The following is a 22228-nucleotide window of genomic DNA, read 5'->3' on the forward strand; positions in this document are numbered from 1 at the left end:
GGGGGGGGGGGGGGGGGGGGGGGGGGGGGGAGGGGTAGCTCATATAAGTTGTTGATTATAAAAATGTTTTCCCACTTTGAAACATGTTTTTGATGTTGTGTTATACGGAGTATATAAATGATAAATGTTTTCGTGAATTTTATTTTATATTTATTGGTACTGCATTACGCAATCCTATATAATATTTGTGAAGATCCATGACTGTACAGTAGCCACATGCTTTTGCAATATGTTTTTTTTTTTTTTTTGAAAAATAGTACTTCTAGTATCAAATTTTACTCTTAACTTTTATTTCCTCTCACAAAATGTTAATATTAACATTTTTTTTAAGATTCACATGATGAACATAACTTATCATCTATTCCCACGTAAAAAAAAAGTAAAAATAAGAGAATAAAATAAGAATAGATATAATAGTAGAACTCATATTTTTCAGTCTCCCATCTCTGCTTCCCAAAAATCTATATAATATTTGGGAAGAGCCAAGACCGTACAGTTGGTCACATGCTTTTGCAATATACTCCATTCATCTTATTTTATTTGTCTGATTCAATTAATGAGATTTGATTAAAGTTAAATTTAATTTTTCTTGATATTAAGTTTAGTATTAGCATATAAAATTTATATATTTATAAACTACATTAAAAGGACTATTAAACACAAAAATCAAATTTAAAATAATTAAAATTTACTAAAAAAAAAGCAATGAAAAAATAGTTGATTTGACCAATAAATAGTAAATATGACATGCAAGATGTGACAGATGGAGCATTTTTTTTTTTTGTCTCCCATCTATGCTCCGATTCCCAAAAAAAAAATTAGGAGTTTTAAAATTTTGACTAAAATTAACTTATAAGCTAAGTGATCCACATAAATGATAAATATTTATTATTAAATAATTAACTACTTGTAAGAAAATAATTATAAATCAGACCGGATAAGAGGACAAATGAATCTTTACAATGTGAATTAACTAAGTTATCTAGTTTTTGAAGTGGTAAATAAAGTTGAGAATGTGTAATAATTGAATTTGTAAATTTGTCATTCCCACAAAATGTGAAATACCTCATCGGAGTGCCTCACTGAATTCTAGAGGGGTAAATTGTCGCGGTTTTTCCACAACTTATTATGTAGGAGGATCAAGGTGTCACAATGAGACACTCCACGAATGTGAAACTGTACTATATATCACACTACGACTGTAAAGTTCAATCCTGTGTTCTTGTTCATAATCTATTGCCTAAAAATTAACTCAATAACACATGCAAGCAAGACACATGTTATCTTATCAATAGAAAAATACAGACTCAAGCCTAATTTTTCAAAACTGGACTAGACTTAACCTACTTTCATCTTTAGTGGGTGGGTCAACTTGTTTCATGGAAAATCTCAAAATCCCCTAAGTTCAATTCTAAACTTTTTTTTTTTTTTTTTTGAGAATATTCTAAACTTTTCTATTAATAGGTAAATCTTTTTAGTATCGATTTAGTAATGTGCAAAGATTCCTAAAATCCTGTGATTCATTAATTACATTACACGCACGTTTCAAGTTGATTAGGTTATTGTGGAATCTTTCACGGAAAGGGTGGAGGGGAGCTTATAAGCTAATTAGAAAAATGCTTTGAAAACATGTTTTTGATGTTGTACTATATATATAATTTTTTAGTGATTTTTTAAAAAATTTATTGGTACTTATGCATTAATCAATCGTACTATAAGTCATAAAAATTAAGGTCATGGTCGTTTAATTCAAAGGATTCAAAGCCCACTATTATATTTAATAATTGAAAAAATATTTGATGCGATGTATACTGCAATACATTATTAGTGGTAAATGAGGTAATGCCATCTCATTAAAAAAATCAACATTAAATGATCTTTAAATAAATTATTTATTATTTTTTAAATTATAATAAAAATTATTATGAAACATTTGTTTTTTTATTAGCAAAATCTAATATTTCTTTGTATACTTAAATGAGTTTTAAACAAGTTTCTTAATGTGTAAATTAATAAACTCATAAACTTAAATGACAAAATTAATAAGGATTTGTCTAAAACTTTAAAATTTGTGCTCAAACTCGTTCATTTACTATATAATCGAATTAAATATAAATAAATTTTAATTTAAATTGTTTAACAAATATGTTGATTTCATCGATCAAATTCATTTAAGATTTTGTCATCTTTCTATAAACTCGATGAAACCGAGCACTGTCGCACCGGTAATAGAAGCAAGCACATAATTATTATATCTAGTAATTTAAATATTACCCATTTGGCTAAGACCTTAGTGGAGGTGATATTAACTCTTTGTGTTTTAGTAGGTTGACCCATTTGTCTTTGTCTTTTCTAGATATATAAAGCATCCCATGCGTGTTTCATTAGGTGGACGCCGCTTATTATCATTTATGTACCAATGTTGGTAAGCATGTTGACTTGATAACTAAAATGTTACAAGTTTTGATCATTTATGTACTAGTGTTCGGTGTCCCATGGAAGCAATCTATTTGTCTTTTTAATTTATAGACAACCTAAGAAAACCTGCTCTAGATATAAACCTTCATTGAACCTTTTAGACCGTCTGTCCTATACCACCAAAAGGGAAAAAAAAGTTTTTTTTTTTTTTTTTTAAAGATCTAAGCTTGGGATATTGTAATTTTGATATTAAATTTTGATTAATTAGTTCAGTGTTTAGTTTTATATTGGAAAACTCTCATCATGGGTATATATCTCTTCATTTATACAATTATACTTTAAAACAAACGTGTTTTTTAAACCCAAGCTCAATGGTGGTCAGTTGAACGAGAGGGGAAATGAACCACAAGTGGAACTATATAATACTCTATTTGTGAAGAACCAAGACCGTATAGTTCGCCACATGCTTTTGCAATATATATTTTAGTCTCCCATGCATCTCTGATTCTCTGATTCCCAAAAAAGATTAGGGATTTTGACTGAAATTTACTTATAAGCTAAATGCAACGTCATCCAAATAAATATTTATTACTCCATCCTAGACCTGGCAATTCGTGTATACGGGTTCGTTAACGGGTCGACACGATAACGACACGAACACGATAAGGCTAAACACGAACATGACACGTTAAGGTTAACGGGTTCAAAATTGTAACACGTACACGAACACAAATTGTTAACGGGTTAAACGGGTTGACACGATAGACACGTATTGTTAACGGGTTTCGGATCGTGTCGACACGATATGACACGAAACCCGTTTAAACCCGCTAAATCTATTGATATATTAAAAACTAAAATTTAAAGTTAAATTATATAAAAAAGAAATAAAACATACAATCCAATCCATATAACAAACTAAAAAAATATTCAATTTATAACATTCATAAAATTATAAAATAACATCCAAAAATCATAATTAAAGAAGTTCATACTAGTTTTTAGAATAAAATTGAACACAATAAACATTCAAATTTCATATTGTCGAACATCAATAATTGGTGTATGATCTTGGCCTAATGTAGTAAATTCATTCTTAATCATGTTCATGATATATTTTGTAAAGACAATGGTTCTTACCTAAATGTCAATGGTTCTTAGCGGGTTCTAAACGTGTCTGTATAAACGGGTTCGTGTAAACGGGTTAACACGATAATATTAACGGGTTAAACGGGTTGACCTGTTAAGACACGAAAACATAACGGGTTCTTAACGGGTCAACCCGTTAACGACCCGGGACATGTTAAGGCTAAACACTAACCCGTTATTTTCGTGTCGTGTTAACGGGTCGTGTCGATAATTGCCAGGTCTACTCCATCCTTCACATTTTATTGTCTGATTCACTTAACGAGACTTGATTGAATTTATTTTTAATTTGATTTTTCAAAATATTAAGTTTAATATTAATACACAAAATTTATATATTTAGAAACTACACTAAAACTACTATTAAAACACAAAAATAATAAAATTTAAAAATAAGTAACAAATATTTAAGGAAATAAATAAATAAGAAATAATTGATTTGACCAATAAATAGTAAGTAGGACGGGCATGGAGAGTATTAAAGAATTAACTACTTGTAAGAAAATAATTATAGATCATATCGGATAAGAGGAAAAATGAATATTTACAATGCGAATTACCTACCTAGTTTTGAAGTGGTAAATATGGTTGAGAGTGTGTAATAATTGAATTTGTAAATTTGTCCTTCCCACAAAAGGTGGACTCTCTCACTAAAGGGGTAAAATCAAGTAGAGTGATTATTCCACGATTTATTATGTGGGAAGATCAAGGTGCATCTCTACGAGCATTAAATTATCACGCTGTGTAAGTTTAATTTAGGAGCATTAAAATAAAAAAATTATCACATTATGTGAGTTTAATCTTGCATTCTTGCTTGCAATTTATCACCTAAACATTAATTAACTTAGTAACTCGTGCAAGCAAGACACATGTTATGTTTATCAATGGAGATATATATAGAGATAGCGATCGAGATTCCCTAATTAGAATGCAATAATATTTTATTAGTAAATCATGCGTATAGTAGCTAAATTTGCAGTATATAAAGGTGGTGCCACCGTAACCAGCTATACACTAAGCTTACAATCAGCTAGCCATGGCTTCCTTTACTCTTTCGTCCCCATGCCTTGCCTTCTCGTCTTCTTCTTCATCATCATCTTCCCACTCGTCGACTTCCCCTCTCTTCTTCTCCGCCCCATCCCAGCTTCTGGCCCACAAGAAACGTAACCAAACTAGGCTCAGAGTTTCATGCAAATCCAATAATAGCCCTAATAATAATAACAGCAGTGACGATGCGGCCTCGGCCTCGGCCGCTTCAAGGATTATTGACCGGAGAAACGTTCTTCTCGGCCTCGGGGGGCTCTACGGCGTTACCAATCTCGCCGGCAGCCCTTTTGCCTCGGCCGCAGATGTGGACGTGGCCATTCATTACCCGAATGTAAGCAAATGTCATTACCCCAGCGATGTGCCGCCTAACGCTGACATCACTGGCACGTGCTGCCCCCCTGTGCCGACGGATGACGTGCAGGACTACGTGATTCCCACCGGCGACCCGATGCGCAAAAGAGTTCGGGCACAATTCGCCTCCGAGGAATATATAAAAAAGTACGAAGCCGCCCTTACAATAATGAAGAACCTGGACCCGACTCACCCCCACAGCTTTCCTCAACAGGCCAACATTCATTGCGCTTACTGCAACGGCGGTTATCAACAATTCGGTTTCCCCTCCCAAGAGATCCAAATTCACAACTCCTGGCTCTTCTTCCCCTTCCATAGATGGTACGTACCATTTAAATCATCTTAATTAAATTATAAAATTCATTATTTTGGAGGCAGGTAAACCAACCTAGCTAGGATGTCCATATCAAACAAAAAGCCGAATTAATAAGTCAACAATGTAGTTGCTATCTGGTGCCACTAGACCGTCTTTGCCATATGTAAGTAATAATCTTTTTTTTTTTTTAAAGGTATTTGTACTTCTTCGAGAAGATCTTGGGAAAGCTGATTGATGATCCCACCTTCGCCCTGCCTTATTGGAATTGGGACAACCAAAGCGGCATGACCACGCCCAGTATGTTCTTGCCCACAACTTCTCCGCTCTATGATGTCAACCGTAATCCAAACAACTATTCTACGAGCGTCGTTGATCTCAATTACAAAGGGCAAGACAGAGGTCTGACCAACGATGAACTGATCGCGGAAAACTTAGTGGCAGTTTACCGTTCGATGGTGACACATGCGGGCACTGCGGAGAGCTTCATGGGAGCTAAGTACGTGACGGGTACCGCACCTAGCCCGGGGCAAGGGTCCGTGGAGAATATACCTCATACTCCGGTTCACAGATGGGTTGGGGACTCTGTGAACCAGCCAAACGGTGAGGACATGGGCAATTTCTATTCAGCCGGTCGAGACCCCTTGTTTTACGCTCACCATGCCAACGTGGACCGCATGTGGGCCATCTGGCAAAAAGTGCTCGGCGGACAGGAGTTCACCGATGATTCCTGGCTTAATGCTTCCTTCTTATTCTACGACGAGAATGGGCAGGCCGTCCGGGTCTACGTCAAAGATTGTATTGATAACACTGCTATGGGGTACGATTACGACTACTCCTCCCTTCCGTGGCTGAGGAGCAAGCCTTCCCCGGTAAACACGGCCGGAGCGGCGGCCGCCTCGAATGCGCCGTTTGTGACGGATGTGTTCCCGGTGAAACTTGACAAGGTGGTTCAGGTGAAGGTGAGCAGGCCCAAGACTTCCAGGACTAAGGCGGAGAAGGAGAAGGAAGTAGAGGAACTAGTGATTGATGGGATCGAGGTGGCGACGGATCAGTACTCCACGTTCGACGTGTACCTGAACGACGCTGACCAGCCGGACGGCGGGAAAGACAAGGCTCAATATGCTGGAGGATTTGCTCACTTGCCGCACAAGCAGGAAAGTAGCTCGACCATGAAGACGTCGTTGACGTTGGGACTGAACGATTTGCTGGAGGATTTGGGCGCGGAAGACGACGACACCATTCTGGTGACTTTGGCTCCCCAACTCGGCGGCCCCGTCGTCAATGTGGATAGCATCAGGATTCAGTACACTGCGCGATAAAAATCCATCAGAGCTAATCCACTCATAATATTGAGCGATTCGTCGTCGTCAGTCTGTGTCTTTGGTTTGTGTTACGTTAGTTATGGTTTTCGAGTTTTAATGTGGTTGGTTGTGTTCAATAATCACGTAGTAATATGTAGCTAATGCTTGCTATGAGATATTCATATCAGCAGCCGTTGCTACTACTACTCCTATCCTCAATAAACTTTTACATGCAATGCATTCATATTTGATCCAACTACAATGGTGTATGTATAAATCTTTTCCCGGCTGGCCATACCTAATTTTTTTTTTATTTTTTAATAATTTTCTTTGGTTCTGATGAGATTATTGGGGTTGTTATAATTTAGGTACAATTTCATAACTCTATATTCACAATTTAAAAGTTTTTTTTTAAAAAAAAAATCATTTCTTATAAATTATTGTCTAGAAAATAGCATATGATATAAAAATAGATATGTGTAATCTAATTATCAATTTAAATTTTTTGTTGGAACGAGATATATATACTTCAATTATTTCCTTTACTAAGTAGGAGTGAGATCCTTTTTCTGTGAAAAGGACCGTGCAGGAGAAAAGAAGCTTCACATTGTTTGGGGATCACCTACCCAGATTTTGGGAAGTGGTAAGTAAGGGCGGGTCCCCGAGAGCGTTGCAACTACCATAATTTATCATTCCTCCGCACATGTGATAAATCATATTCATATATAGTACATTAACTTTGCAGTATATAGATATTTGAACCGAGCTCCATTCTATGAATTCTCTATTTGTACTTCTGGACGTGCTAATAAATGATATGTTATATTTCGCAAAAACTTGTGTGAGACTGTCTCACTATGAGACGAGTCGGGTCGGGTCAATATGCAATTGTAACACTTATATGCATAAATGTCTCAAATGTAATACTAATTAGGAATAAAATTTTTGTTACTTATAAGGGTAAATGTAATACTTTTAAGAGAAAATACAATACTTTTACATTTCAATTTAAAAGTATTACTTTTTTCCTCAAAAGTATTATATTTGCCCTTATAAGTAAGGGACACTTGTCAACATTACTTATTATGAAAAATGTATTACTTTTTCTCTTATAAGTAACAAAAATTGTATTCTTGATTAGTGTTATATTTGAGCATATAAGTATGATATTTGCACATATAAGTATGACATTTGCATGGTGATTTGACTCGACCTGACCCGTCTCACGAATAAGGATCCGTGAGACGGTTTCATACAAGTGTGACCCGTTATATTTTATCATGTGAGTTCTTAAAAATATGTAAAACATCAAAATTTTTAAAAAGAGAGTAAAAATATGGTGCAAAATTTGAGATAGTGGAATAAAAATACTACTTAAACTCCAAAAACATAGTGAACAAGATAAATTATTGCGACTCATCAAGTAAAACAACTAGAGATCAGAACTAGTACATGATATCATCGCATTCAATTCACTGAAAAACTCTTAATTTACTACTGACTATGTTATAATATAGTATATGTCCATACATATTTTATCAATCTATTGAAACAGATTGTACCTACTGTTGTTGGACCTTTGACGTTCCATTTTGAAGAGCCAATATAATTACTTACCATCTACCAAGTGTACGTGCGGGGTCTACACCCTAATTAATTAACCTGCTATATAGTATCGACGCTTTCAGATTTTAATTTGCAGTCCGCCATGGCTTCTTTTACTACTCTTACATTCCCATGCCTTGCGGCGTTCTCGTCTTCTTCTCCCAACTCGCCGAATTCTCCTCTCTTCTTCTCCGCCCCATCCCAGTTTCTGCTCCGCAAGAAACCAAACCAAACCAGGCTCAGACTAATTTCATGCAGATCAGCCAACCCTAATAATAACAGTGACGATAATGCCCCCTCACTTTCGAGGAACATTGACCGGAGAAACGTTCTTCTCGGCATCGGTGGGCTGTACGGTGTCGCTAATCTCGCCGGTACCACTATTGCCTCCGCCGCAGACACCGCCATTCAAGCCCCGGATGTAACCAAATGCCATTATCCCACGGATTTGCCTGATAACGCTGACGTCCCTGACACGTGCTGCCCCCCTGTGCCGGCTGTGACTATCTCGGACTACCAGCTCCCCGCCGACGGCGCGATGCGGACTAGGGTTCCGGCGCACTTGGCGAGCGATGAATTTATAGCCAAGTACGAAGCCGCCCTTTCGGCTATGAGGAACCTGGATCCTTCTCATCCCCACAGCTTTACTCAGCAGGCCAACATTCACTGCGCTTACTGCAACGCCGGATATCAGCAAGTCGATTTCCCATCGGAAGTTATCCAAGTTCACAACTCCTGGCTCTTCTTTCCCTTCCATAGATGGTACCATTACAATTAAATTAATTTTTCTTTTAGTACTTCTGACTCTATTAGAATTTCTGACTCTATTAGAATGCTGTTCATAACTATTTACTTAACCTATCAAAAAATGGTTGCTATTTACACATTTTTTAGTTGTGCATGCTTTTGCATAATTATAATAAATATTTTCCTAATTACTACGTAATTGTTAAAAGGTACTTGTACTTCTACGAGAAGATATTGGGAAAGCTGATTAATGACCCCACCTTCGCCCTTCCCTATTGGAATTGGGACAACGAAAGTGGCATGACCATGCCCAATATGTTCATGACCTCAACTTCTTCGCTCTATGATGCCAACCGTAACGCAAACTACTTCCCTCCCGCCATTATTGATCTCAATTACGCGGGGAGTGACAGAGGTTTGACCGACGACGAACTCATCAAAGAAAACTTAGTGGCAATGTACCGTTCCATGGTGACCAACGCCACCACTTCCGACCTCTTCATGGGACAGAAGTACGTCGCCGGCGATGCACCTGACCCGGGGCAAGGCTCTATGGAGAACATCCCTCACACTCCGGTTCACAGATGGGTCGGGGACTCGGTGAACCAGCCGAACGGGGAGGATATGGGGAATTTCTACTCGGCCGGTCGAGACCCGTTGTTTTACTCTCACCATGCCAACGTGGACCGCATGTGGGTGATCTGGCAACAACAGCTCGGCGGGAAGAATTTCACGGACGACGCGTGGTTAGATGCGTCCTTCTTGTTCTACGACGAGAACGAGAATCCCGTCCGGGTCTACGTCAAAGATTGTCTCGACAACGCGAAAATGGGGTACGAATACCAACCCTCCGCCCTTCCGTGGACGAACAGCAAGCCCGCCGCCTCGAGCACGGCCGGCCTGGCGGCCGCCTCGACCGCGCTATCCGTCGCGGACGTGTTCCCGGTGACACTGGACAAAGCGGTCCAGGTGAAGGTCGCCCGGTCCAAGACTTCGAGAACCGAGGACGAGAAGGGGCAGGAAGAAGAGGTACTGGTGATCGGGGGCATCGAGGTGTCGGCGGATCAGTACGTGAGGTTCGACGTGTACGTGAACGACGATGAGCAGCCGGCGGGCGGGAAGGACAAGCCTCAATACGTAGGAGGATTCGCTCACTTGCCGCAGAAGCAGCAAAGTAGCACAAAGACGACGACGTCGTTGAGGTTGGGACTGAACGAAGTGCTGGCGGATTTGGGTGCGGAAGACGAAGATACAATTTTGGTGACTTTGGTTCCAACCGTCGGCGGCGGCGTGGTGAATGTCAGCAGCATCGCCATTGAGTATTCTGCCAAATAAAAATCAGAGCTGAGCTGATCGAGTGATGTAGTATGTGTGTTTTATATATATGCAGTCGGGGTTTGGCTGTCATTATTACGTAGTAAATAGGTATGAGGTATTGATATCAGCAGCCGCTATCTGCTACTAGTACGTACGTACTCCTATCCTCAATAAAGTTGTACATGCATGCATGCACCAATTGTAATGGCTATATATGAAGTCTATCTTGTTGTTTTAGTAACGTCATCCTATTGTTATTATTATCCTATCTAGTAACTCTTTAATTTATTTTTGTTGCTACTCTGAGATATGAACACGCATGGTGTACTCTTACACTAAGATATGGTTAAAATAAAATATTGATAACTAGTGATTGTGTTATGTTAGAAGTGAGAATCTTTTAACTTTTTCATCCACTTTGACTTGAATTGATACATTGCCTTGTTCAATTCTAATGCTTGTTTAATTGCTCACGTGAATGGCTGGTAGGCTAAGATACTTTATGTGCATTCTCTCAATCCCTTGATTATTGAATTTCTGCAATCTCCATCAGTAATCTTATAGGTTTGCTTGCATCTAGTTGATTATTTATGCTCCCTAACATGAGTGTTGTTTCCTTAATTATTTCATGTTATCATCTTGCTTGTTAATATGTGTTTGTGTTGTTATCTTCTTTAGTTATCGTTGCATTAAACTTCTTGTTGATTGCTTAAATTCTTATTAATTATATATATAGTGCTAATGTCTAGTCGCTTGTAATTGCATGTTACATGCCATATTCTGAGAGAATGACAAAACATCAGAGCACTCTATGCTATATTAAATAGACACGAATTTATTTCTAGCCAAATCACATATCATTCGATCAACCACAAATTTTAATAGAATAACATGGTGAAGTCCATAATCTAAATGCTCGAAACTAAACTATGAACATAATTTAGAAAGGGTTCACGTTTGATTCCGCCAATTATGGTGTAGGTGGAGTCCACGTCTTGAGATAAACGCGGAAAGACTTAACCGACATCAATGTTGGAATTATATGTTTTGTTTGGCTATTTATTTAAGTTAGAAATTAAATATATTACGTAATTGAATATATTACCTTGTCATCTAATGACACTAGGCTGTACTCCTATATTTTTTTGAAATGTTCTCAACATTGAAGTTCAACCTTATGAACACTCATTTGGAATTGTAATAGAGACGGCATCACTAATCACACTATATAGTAATTTACTTAAAGGGTGTATTCAATCAAGACTTTTAAAGACTCTCAACTACTATTAAAGTAATAGATTTTAATTGACTTTTGTAAAGTTCTTGTAGACTTTCCTAGAATCTTTTAAAATTTCAGAGTCTATAAATATCTATAGAACAAACATTTAGACTTTTAAAAACTTTTTCATATTAAAATGCCTACAAAAAGAAGTCTATCAAAATTTTAAATTGAATACACCCTTACAAACATTTCATAACTTCTATTAATATATTATTTATAATTTTCTTAAAAAATATATTTTTATAAATCATAAATAAATTAATGCATTGTAAAAAAATAATAATAATAAGTATTGATTGTCACAAATATAATCAATTTTCTCTAAATATAATTAATTATCAAAATGTCTAAAATGAAAAAGTACAAATTAAAATATTAATCTTGTTAGTACAATTATCTTTAATTGACATTGATTTCAGCTTGTTGGAGGTTAGTTGTCACTCATTGAGTCACCTTGATCAGATATGACTATTTTAGTTTGTAATATCATAATTGGTAAATTGGTGCATGCAAAAAAACGAAGGGCTAAGATATATGCTGAGGTTCGTGGTTATGGATCAAATTTGACATTCAATTACATACTTATGTATGAATTTATCTTATATGATTTTGTATTGATATATTTTGAAATACTTATTTAAATATAAACATTAAGCATTAGCTCATTCGTACAATGCGCATGTAAAACTAATTTTCCCTTATAAGTAACAAACACTTTATTCTTTATTAGTATTAAATTTGAGCATATAAGTATGATATCTGCATGTTGACTCGACTCAACCTGACATGTCTCATGAATAAAGATTAGTGGTGGATCTCATACAAATGTAACCCAAAGTTTAAATAATATTTGATATTATCCTACTTTGCTTGTTGATATACCATTCACTACTGCTCCAACAAAGTCCTAATATAATCAAAATGTGCAAAAACTAAACTATGAACATACAATTTGAACAATTTGAAATCCAGTGGGGTAGCTCAAGTGGCAAGTGAGCTCTCTTTGTGGGGAGGAATTTCGGGAGAACCCGGGTTGAATTCCCACAAGTGATGATTCCCCTAGGCCAGCTCCCGTGCCTCCCGGATGATTCCCCTTCTCACGGAGAGAAAGACCCTGTAAATTTACCAAAAAAAATTGAACAATTTGAATTGGAAAGAGTTGACGTCTGATTCCGCCTATTGTGGTGTAGATGGAGTCCAAGTCTTGAAATAAATTTGGAAAGACTTCCAAATAGAATCCGCCATAGATATTTGGAATTCTATGTACTTCAATGTAATTTTTGAATTTTTCCATATATTTATCTCTTAAACAGAATACGTAGGACCCAACATTTTAGTACTCAAGAAATCTATGTACCATATCAACATCACAACGTTAATATATTGATGTAACCATTTGAAAATTCAAGAATTTAATTATTATTACCGTATTATTGTATCAATACTAGTTAATACATATATATGTTATGTTTCAAATATGTTTAATTAATCAAAAAAAAAATACATTTTTGTCCTATTATACCCGTCGTACAAACTTAATCGTGAATTATATATTATATATGTAATCATCTTTTAACCCCTAAGTTGTAAGTTTAGTCTTAGGACCGAATCGTTCACTTTATTAAGTAACTCCCACATAACTTAGGAGTTAAAATAATCATATGTAACTTAGAGGCTAATTCTATACCACATTAACCGAAGGGCTAAATGAATTTACATATAATTATCTGTAACTGCACAAGTATAAACACAGAAGCACAAGCTTTGACTTGGAAGTCTTGAGCCGATTAGTTTTCTAATTTCTACTATAAAATTCGAGATTATATTGGACGATATGATATACTTAATTGCTACTTCAATTCATTATATTCTCCGATCCCCCAAAAATATAATAATGTTGCAGAAGAAGGCTATTTTGTGTCTTTTGGTCATTTCCTTCCTCCTTTCTTCTGCACAGTGCTTTCGCTTCATCCCAAAACCAGAAGCAGGAGGCACCATCAATGGCGGCGGTGAGATATATATAATACTTAATTCAGAGAAAACTAACTTCTTCGATCTCATCTGCTATATATATATTTTTTGCTTATTTGATATACACATGTTTATCACGATTAGGAAATTAAGGCACAGATATAATATTTTTGGATAATATATGCAGGTTTCTTTTTCTTTGATTATACGGGTGCGAAGGAATGGAATAATGAAGAAATAGGCACTCCCGATATTATATCTCCCAGCTCACATGGATCTGAATTTGACGATGCAAACCTTTGATCTGAACACCATATCATGCATGAATGCACGCGCCTCCATCCAACAATAATACATACATATATATGGACTACTTTTTTTTTTCTTCTTTACATACTATACAGACATATACGTCATGCAAGATGATGATATCACAAAACATAAGAAGTGAATTTTAATTCCAATATATATACACTTTTATTATTATTGTAAAAGCAAATTATTACTACCACGAGAAATGAGCATGAGTTATATTAATTTCTTCCCATGTTCAAATTTGGTTCGGAAATGAGCTGAGAAGGGTGGGATCGGATTCAATATAGGATAACAGTTGTGTGAGACCGTCTCACGGGTCTTAATCCATAAAAGGGATCATGTCTTTAATTTATTGGTCAATTGCACTGCAAATAATTGTGTTTAACGGAATTCATTTGAAGGGTAATCTAGCTAATTTAATCTAACAGTTAGCTTAGTAATCACAATATTTCAAACACAAGATCGGCCATTACAATTATCATCCATTATCAATCACTCATTGACATGTTATTTTCATCTGTAATCTCTAAAAAAAAAACAATTATTTTTAATCTAAGAGTGGTAATTGTAGAAGTGGGAACATTTTTCTTAAATTTATTATCTCTTTATTATAATTTGTCCCTCAAATATTCACAATTCTTCAGTTTGCTCCATATTGTCAAAAGGTACAAAACATACTTAACGCTGTGATCATTTTAATTTTTTGCCTAACAAAAGTGTAAGAATTATTCAATTTATATTTTGTCATTATATTTCTCCCAAAATATTAAAATGCCTATAAATATTATAAACCTTATTGCTTTCTTGTGTTTTCATTTATTAAAGGACTAAAATCATCACACTTATAAAATAGCGATACATGATTATATTCTGTAACGTTTAAAATGGTGGATTAACACTCCTAATGCCAAATAAATGAATAACAATTCCAGCCAAGTTGATCACCTTATTGACTTAGTAATCACAATATCATAAGTTTGATTAAACAAGTATTTAGTTTATTGTAGCCCTTTGTCGTCAGTCAGAATATTACAAGGTGAGATTTATCGCACTACATGACATACATATTTTCTCGTAACTAATTGAATAACAAAATGTTATTTTCCAAAATTATATTATACACACCATAAAAATTTCCAACAACAATAAAATAAAACTCCGTAACAGATGGCCGCGATTCATTCACTGGGATCTCACTTCCCTTAAAACAGCAACGTCCAGTCGTCCACCTCCTACCTTCTTCAACTCACTGCATTCTCTCCAGTCGCCATTTTTCACTTCATTTCCTCTGATCTCTCCCAAAATCTGCACATATACGCACCCAATCTATGGCCGCCATGGATCCCGTCTCACAATGGGGCAACACGGCGCTATCCACCGTGGACCCGGAGATCCACGACCTGATCGAGAAGGAGAAGCGCCGCCAATGCCGCGGCATCGAGCTCATTGCTTCCGAGAACTTCACCTCCTTCGCCGTGATCGAGGCCCTCGGGAGCGCCCTAACCAATAAGTACTCGGAGGGCATGCCCGGCAACCGTTACTACGGAGGCAACGAATTCATTGACGAAATCGAGAATCTAACCCGCACCCGCGCCCTCCAGACCTACCGCCTTGACCCCGCTAAGTGGGGCGTCAATGTGCAGCCCTACTCAGGTAGCCCCGCCAATTTCGCTGCCTATACCGCGGTGCTCAACCCGCATGATCGGATCATGGGCTTGGATTTGCCTTCCGGTGGGCACTTGACTCATGGATACTATACCTCTGGGGGGAAGAAGATCTCCGCTACCTCGATTTACTTCGAGAGTTTGCCCTATAAGGTGAACGCCACCACAGGGTATATTGATTACGATAAATTGGAGGAGAAATCCTTGGATTTCAGACCTAAACTGATCATTTGTGGCGGCAGTGCCTACCCGAGGGACTGGGACTACAAGAGGTTGAGAGAGGTTGCTGATAAATGTGGGGCGCTTTTGCTCTGTGATATGGCTCACATTAGTGGCCTCGTTGCTGCTCAGGTATATATAGTACCCTGAAATTCTTGACTCTTTGTTCTTTAAACCCACATGCAAGCTCAAATTTGACATTATTTCCATCTTCATGATAACTTTTATTTCCTATATATTACTATAATACTATGATTGGATATGTGATCTGACAAAAGTAATAACATGGGAATTGAATATTAGTTTGTATGTTCTTCTAATCTTCTTTGGTGCCATCTACTATAAATTATCTTGGAGATAGATCTGTGTAGGCGTGCATATATAAAATAAATAGGTTGCTTTATTGCGGTAGCCATTATGGTGCAATCTTGTTATTATTAAAATCCATAGTCGTAGTTCAACATAATATTCCTTTTATATGCCAAGATATTTCATGGCGACATGGAGAAAGAATAGGTATAAGAAGGAAAAGTGCTTAAAACCAGGGGCAACCCCAGGCAACCACAATGTTCCAAGTTTGATTCTTAGTAGGAGCGGCCTATTATATTGACTTTCTTTGTATGAGCCGGTTAACTATAGGCAAACTAGGTTGGTTTACCTCATTATGGTCATTTGCTGGCTAGGGTCTCGTTATCAAAAAAAAAAAAAGAAGCCTAAAACCAATATTTTATCATATTGGAAACCCCTTTACCTTTCAGTGAAATGGTTATATGAATGCATGGTGTTTACATTGCTTGATGTATATGTCTATAATAGATATCAATAATGTGTTGTGTTTGATTGAAACACGCCATTCCTATATTTCTCAATGTAGGAAGCTGCTGATCCTTTTGAGTACTGTGACTTGGTCACTACCACCACTCACAAGAGTTTGAGGGGTCCTAGATCAGGTATGATATTCTACCGGAAGGGCCCTAAGCCACCAAAGAAGGGCCAACCAGAGGATGCAACTTATGACTTTGAAGACAAGATCAATTTTGCAGTTTTCCCTTCTCTCCAGGGCGGTCCCCACAATCACCAGATTGGCGCTTTAGCTGTTGCCCTGAAACAGGCAATGACCCCTGGCTTTAAAGCCTATGCTAAGCAAGTCAGAGCTAATGCAGTTGCTGTTGCAAAGTACTTGATGAGCAAAGGGTACAATATTGTCACTGGTGGGACTGAGAACCATCTAGTTCTATGGGATCTTCGCCCTCTTGGTTTGACAGGTAATTTGATTATACAAGTCTTCCCAATTCAATATGCATCTGAATGTAAGTCACCATTCATGCAATGAATACGGTTTATCTTTGCAGGTAACAAAGTCGAAAAACTCTGTGACCTATGCAACATAACTGTGAACAAGAATGCAGTGTTTGGTGACAGTAGTGCTTTGGCCCCTGGAGGGGTTCGAATTGGTAAGAACTAAAATATGTTTTGTCTGGACCAATCAATTGTAATGCACATTGCAATTATGCTTCATTACTGTATGCTACTGATAATTGGTCGATACTCGCATCGCCATCTTGCAGTATGCAACCAGCTTTTGACATCCACTAGTATTATTAGGATCCAGGAGCTATCTGGTTTAGTAGGTAGTATTTGAGAGAAGGATCTAGAAGCTCTCTTGTGGATTTATCATTATTTTGTGTATTAGTAGAATTTACTAGTCCCAAAATCACGTTTTTATCTGGCCCGATATTCTTGATATTAGTGGGCTAATGTGTGTGTGTTGGTAATGGTAGGTACTCCTGCAATGACATCAAGGGGGTTGGTTGAGAAGGACTTTGAGCAGATTTCAGAGTTCCTTCACAGAGCAGTGACCATCACCTTGAGCATCCAGAAGGAGCATGGGAAACTGTTGAAGGACTTCAACAAAGGCCTTGTTAACAACAAGGAAATTGAACAACTCAAGGCTGATGTTGAGAAGTTTTCTTCCTCCTTTGACATGCCAGGCTTCAAAATGTCTGAAATGAAGTACAAGAACTAGCTAGGAACTCTCTTCATCATTTTTCTATCTTTTACTACTTAGAGCTCAACAAAATAAAGTAACTCTAGTTAATTCTAGTTGATTGAGAGAACAATAATGTTTTAACATAGATTAGTGATCCCAATTTTTGTAAGTTTTACCTATAGTTTATTACAAGGCTCAACTGAATTTTTTCAGCCAATTATTCTGTTTTTTTTTTTTTTTCATAAATGTCAAGATTTCCAACCTAATATTGCTTATTAACAAATATTTTTTCTTAGAGTTATGCACAAGTAATTGTAATACCTAAAAACAAAAATGACTAGGATTAACACACTTATATATCCCAATTCTCCAAAGTCATTATTAAACTTAATAATTAAACTTTATTATTATTTTGGACCGTGTTAGAGAGTAGAGACTCCTACAATTTAATTCAAAAGCGAAGCGATTAATAAAAAGTGATAACTATAAGTGTGGGGTGCATTTTTCTATTATTTTTACTTAAGTATGTGAAACTAAAAATATAAGTATAACATGGCCTGATGAATTGTGGTCATAACTGCCGGAAATCGTAATTTTAGGGGGCAAATTGCAATTCTTTTAAAGTTGTGGCTTTTGTTGCATTTTACTCTTTAACTCTTAAATTAAAGGGTAGTTTGGTAATTCGGAGCTCAAAGGCCATGGATGCCTAATAAGCACAATCCTAAGCGACTGACGAAACGCACTCTCTGCCACCGTCCTCAACCGCTCACGGCTCGTCTCTTCCGCTAAAATGTCGATTAGATCAATCTCAAGGTCCAAACTCTCCGTATATTTCTCAACTGTACTCCTCAGACACCTCTCCCAAACGCCCGCCTCAGCCGCCGCCTCCAAATTCTCATCTGCTTCTTCCTCCTCAGCGGCGCCGTTTCTTCCGCCATTCTCGACCTTCCGGCTTGATGTTGTTCGCGAGTATCACGACGGGCGGCCTAGAGGCTCATTGTGGAGAGGCAAGAAGATGATAGGGAAGGAGGCTCTGTTCGTGATACAAGGCCTGAAGAGATTCAAAGACGACGAAGATAAGCTCGACAAGTTCGTGAAAAACCACGTGCTTCGCCTTCTCAAATTGGACATGATTGCAGTGCTCAACGAGCTCGAACGCCAAGAACAGGTTTCTCTTGCTGTTAAGGTAAATCGTTTTTATCTAAAACACCCCTTGTCGATCATCGATATTAGAGGATTGCGTTAGTAGTAACACTGTGGTCTGGATCAATGACTCTACCATACATTTTATTAAGTGCTTGCTGATTGAAAATTTCTTAAAAGATACTGTTAAATTGAATTTGTGAATTCAAAGACGACGAAGATAAGCTCTATCCTAAAATCAATTATGCTTTGCTCTTTTAAACATTTATAAGCACATTTGAGCATATTTTGATCTAACTTCTTACAATAAGGTGGTGTCTGTACTCTGTACCTGTAGAAGAAGATAGGCTGCTCAAGTAGAAGCTGCACAAGTTATTTTATTTGACCGGATGCTGTAGAAATTTATATTTAAGATTGCAAGACTTTAGAAGTCATGATTTGTTCCGTAAAAGACCTCACAAGATGAAGTAATTATCTGTAATAGTTTGCTTTTAGTTTTGCAATGACAACTTATCATTGATTTTTTTTTCTCTCTCTCTCATTCTTTGAATTTGGTAAATGTAGTTGGGAAGAATAAAAAAGAATTAGTTTGCTCTATTGCTCAATCAGTCAATCTAGATCATTTATTTCAAGCGTACGGAGATCATCTGAAGACTTTGAATTTTTTGCATCTCCAAGTTCCTTTAGCATTTGTTTTTGGAAAATTTTCTCATGTATTCTATATGGTTTTGTTACTTGACCTGTATATATTTTTACTTAAAAACACTTATGGTATAAGTCCTTTTGCTTACACAATTACACACTTCAGATGTTTATGGTGATTCAGAAGCAAGACTGGTACACTCCTGATGTTTATTTGTACAAGGACTTGATTATTGCATTGGCTAGACGCAGAAAGATGGAAGATGCAATGAAATTATGGGAGATCATGAGAAAAGAAGATTTATTTCCTGATTCACAGACATTTACTGAAGTTATTCGAGGCTTCTTGAGGGATGGATCGCCTGCAGATGCCATGAATATTTACGAAGACATGAAAAAGTCTCCATACCCACCAGAGCAGTTGCCTTTCAGAATTTTGTTGAAGGGACTTTTGCCACATCCCCTACTTAGGAATCGGGTCAAACAAGACTTCGAGGAGATCTTTCCTGATCAGCATGTTTATGATCCTCCAGAAGAGATATTTGGATTATGCTGAGGTCTGTATACTCTTGAATTCCATTTTTCACTTTTTTTGAAATAGGCTTGAAGTGGACCTATATTCAGAACTATATTTTCAGAACTTTCCATTTAATAAATAAATTTACCTTAAATAATGGTATAAAATACTTGCTGAGTAGCCTGTAGCAGACACAAATTTTTACTTAACGGATGCTCACTTACACAATCGAGTTTGCTCTTTTTAGTTTTGAGATAAGAGTAAAATATTAGTTATGTAGCCAAATTGCATAAACTCGTCATATTCCCCAGGCGCTTCTCGATTTTGGATTGTTGCTTGAGATAATAAAGTATGGAGTAGAGATATTCTCCCTGTTTTCTACCTCATGTAATAGTATCTTCATTTTAGAAATGGGGAAAGATGGTTGTAGATTGGTTGAACATTTTTAACACCCATCTGCGAGATGGGTTTATGCATCACAGTAAGCTACCTGTGGTAATGTGTGACGCATACCATATATCCAAAATTTTGGATGCACTTCAGTAGTTCAGTTCTCTATAAAGGTGCCCTGTTCAGTTCTCTCAGAAGATTTTTTTTTTATTATTTTTTTTTCACATTCTAACTTTCTGTTTGTAGGGAACTATGCAGGGGAAGGCAGTTTGGAGCACTGATTGGCAGAGGGAATTTTCCAAGTTTTGGTTTCTGTGATTGCATGGGCAATTTCATATGTGAAAGTGGCATTAGATATTTCTTTCTGGGATTACAAAACTACTGCTTCTTGCCATTACAGAAGGTTATCAAGGTTCTGATTGACTGTAAGAATGTACTTACAGCACAAGTTACAAGGCCTGTGGAAAATATACACATTCGCAGATTACATTTATCGTTGTGGCTTTCATGAGTTACTGGGAAGTGTATCTCTCTGTGGAAGAAGCTGATCTGATGAGAGAGAAAATGTGAGCTATTCTAGTGAATGTAATAATAACTATACTTATGACTATCCTAACAAATACACTTTTTATTATAAAATAAAAAAAATGCGGTCCTTAATTAGCATTTGCCTGTATATTATAGAAATATTATGTTTTATTGACCAGAAAATGCTAAAGCAGATCACAGCAAAATTTGGTAGTTATCGAACTATTTTCAGTCAGTGATGCACTGATGTACAAGAAGATATATGACCCAATTAGTAGCTGATAAACCATGATTAAGACAGTAAGACCAACATAACATCAGCTTTAAATATCAAGACACTAAGAATGAGCATGTCCGTCCTATGATACAACAGGACACTAGTGTTTGTATTCAGTATATCAGCTGCTTCAGCATTGGCCGGATGATCTCTTAGCAGAAATTTTGTGATGTTTAATCAAATATCTCCTGCGCTTCAATTATGCTGTGCTGACTGAAATTCATAGGAAAAAAGCTCTCTTAAAACCACATCGTGTCCCACTAACCGGTAAAGCATCATTCCCTAGCAAAACATAGTTCATAACATGTGAAGATTAAGACTTACTGGTCATCCTTTGAGATGCGGTAGTATTTTTCTGCATGCTGCCGTTGACCAATGAGTTGAGCAAATCGCTCATCATGTGTGATTACAATCAATTGAAAGTTCTCTTGTCCCTTTCGGTCCTCCATGATCCTGTTGAAATAGGAAAGACAACTGTAAGATTTTGCACATAAATGCCCCATATGTCAATGTACATATTGATGGTATTTGCCTTAGCAGTGCTGCAGCAAGACTTTCAGAGTTTGGGCAATCTAGGTTTGTTGTTGGTTCATCGAGTGCCAGTATCCCACAGTTTAAGCAAAAAGTTTCAGCTAATGCCAATCGTATTATAAGTGACGCAAGGACCTGAATATAAGCAGCAAATCATTATGATTGAACAAGTGGAAGATAACGGGAGGAGAAAGATAGAGCCAACCAAGCTTATATAGGCCAGAAAAGCTAAAGAATATGAATGAACATGAATTACCTTTTGACCAGCACTGCACCTCCCTCGCATTTCAAGTTCGGCATCACCAGTTTGCATCACTAACTATTGAATTGCCATGTAAAAAATGATTACAGAAGTTCAGCTCCAAATGTCAGTCAAGAGACTACCGTAATTTTTTTATCTCATGGAGGCAAAAGCAGGAATATAACAAAGTGATCCCTAGAGATTACTGGTTTGCACCTGTTGGGTCAAAATATGCTTTATGTGAATGTTTTTTTTTTTTTTTTTGGGGGG

General features: G+C 36.8%; 5 protein-coding genes across 5 annotated transcripts in view; 4 read left to right on the top strand and 1 right to left on the bottom strand.

Moving 5' to 3' along the window:
• Nucleotides 1–4599: 4599 nt before the first annotated feature.
• Nucleotides 4600–6835, top strand: LOC116000043 (polyphenol oxidase I, chloroplastic-like). Its single transcript, XM_031240050.1, has 2 exons — nt 4600–5283; nt 5472–6835. The coding sequence occupies exons 1-2, from the start codon at nt 4601–4603 to the stop codon at nt 6595–6597; spliced, it is 1809 nt and encodes a 602-aa protein (XP_031095910.1). The 5' UTR covers nt 4600; the 3' UTR covers nt 6598–6835.
• Nucleotides 6836–8287: 1452 nt separating this feature from the next.
• Nucleotides 8288–10511, top strand: LOC116012643 (polyphenol oxidase I, chloroplastic-like). Its single transcript, XM_031252264.1, has 2 exons — nt 8288–8946; nt 9141–10511. Exons 1-2 carry the CDS (start codon nt 8288–8290, stop codon nt 10264–10266), a joined length of 1785 nt encoding a protein of 594 aa, XP_031108124.1. The 3' UTR covers nt 10267–10511.
• A 4507-nt stretch (nt 10512–15018) lies between these two features.
• Nucleotides 15019–17858, top strand: LOC115996070 (serine hydroxymethyltransferase 4-like). Its single transcript, XM_031235219.1, has 4 exons — nt 15019–15831; nt 16574–16964; nt 17052–17153; nt 17481–17858. Exons 1-4 carry the CDS (start codon nt 15145–15147, stop codon nt 17723–17725), a joined length of 1425 nt encoding a protein of 474 aa, XP_031091079.1. The 5' UTR covers nt 15019–15144; the 3' UTR covers nt 17726–17858.
• A 532-nt stretch (nt 17859–18390) lies between these two features.
• Nucleotides 18391–21044, top strand: LOC116023047 (protein THYLAKOID ASSEMBLY 8-like, chloroplastic). Its single transcript, XM_031264001.1, has 3 exons — nt 18391–18875; nt 19641–20031; nt 20628–21044. Exons 1-2 carry the CDS (start codon nt 18480–18482, stop codon nt 20028–20030), a joined length of 786 nt encoding a protein of 261 aa, XP_031119861.1. The 5' UTR covers nt 18391–18479; the 3' UTR covers nt 20031; nt 20628–21044.
• Nucleotides 21045–21104: 60 nt separating this feature from the next.
• LOC116023040 (DNA repair protein RAD50) overlaps nt 21105–22228 on the bottom strand; it is a 16277-nt gene continuing 15153 nt past the window's right edge. The window contains exons 24-27 of the mRNA XM_031263990.1: nt 21974–22036; nt 21719–21852; nt 21511–21639; nt 21105–21399 (exon numbers count right to left, since the gene is read on the bottom strand). Coding sequence (XP_031119850.1) covers nt 21360–21399; nt 21511–21639; nt 21719–21852; nt 21974–22036 — 366 coding nt within the window. The 3' untranslated portion in view covers nt 21105–21359. The remainder of the gene's footprint in view (nt 21400–21510; nt 21640–21718; nt 21853–21973; nt 22037–22228) is intronic.

The sequence above is a fragment of the Ipomoea triloba genome, chromosome 1 (genome assembly GCF_003576645.1).
Source record: "Ipomoea triloba cultivar NCNSP0323 chromosome 1, ASM357664v1".
NCBI lineage: Eukaryota > Viridiplantae > Streptophyta > Magnoliopsida > Solanales > Convolvulaceae > Ipomoea > Ipomoea triloba.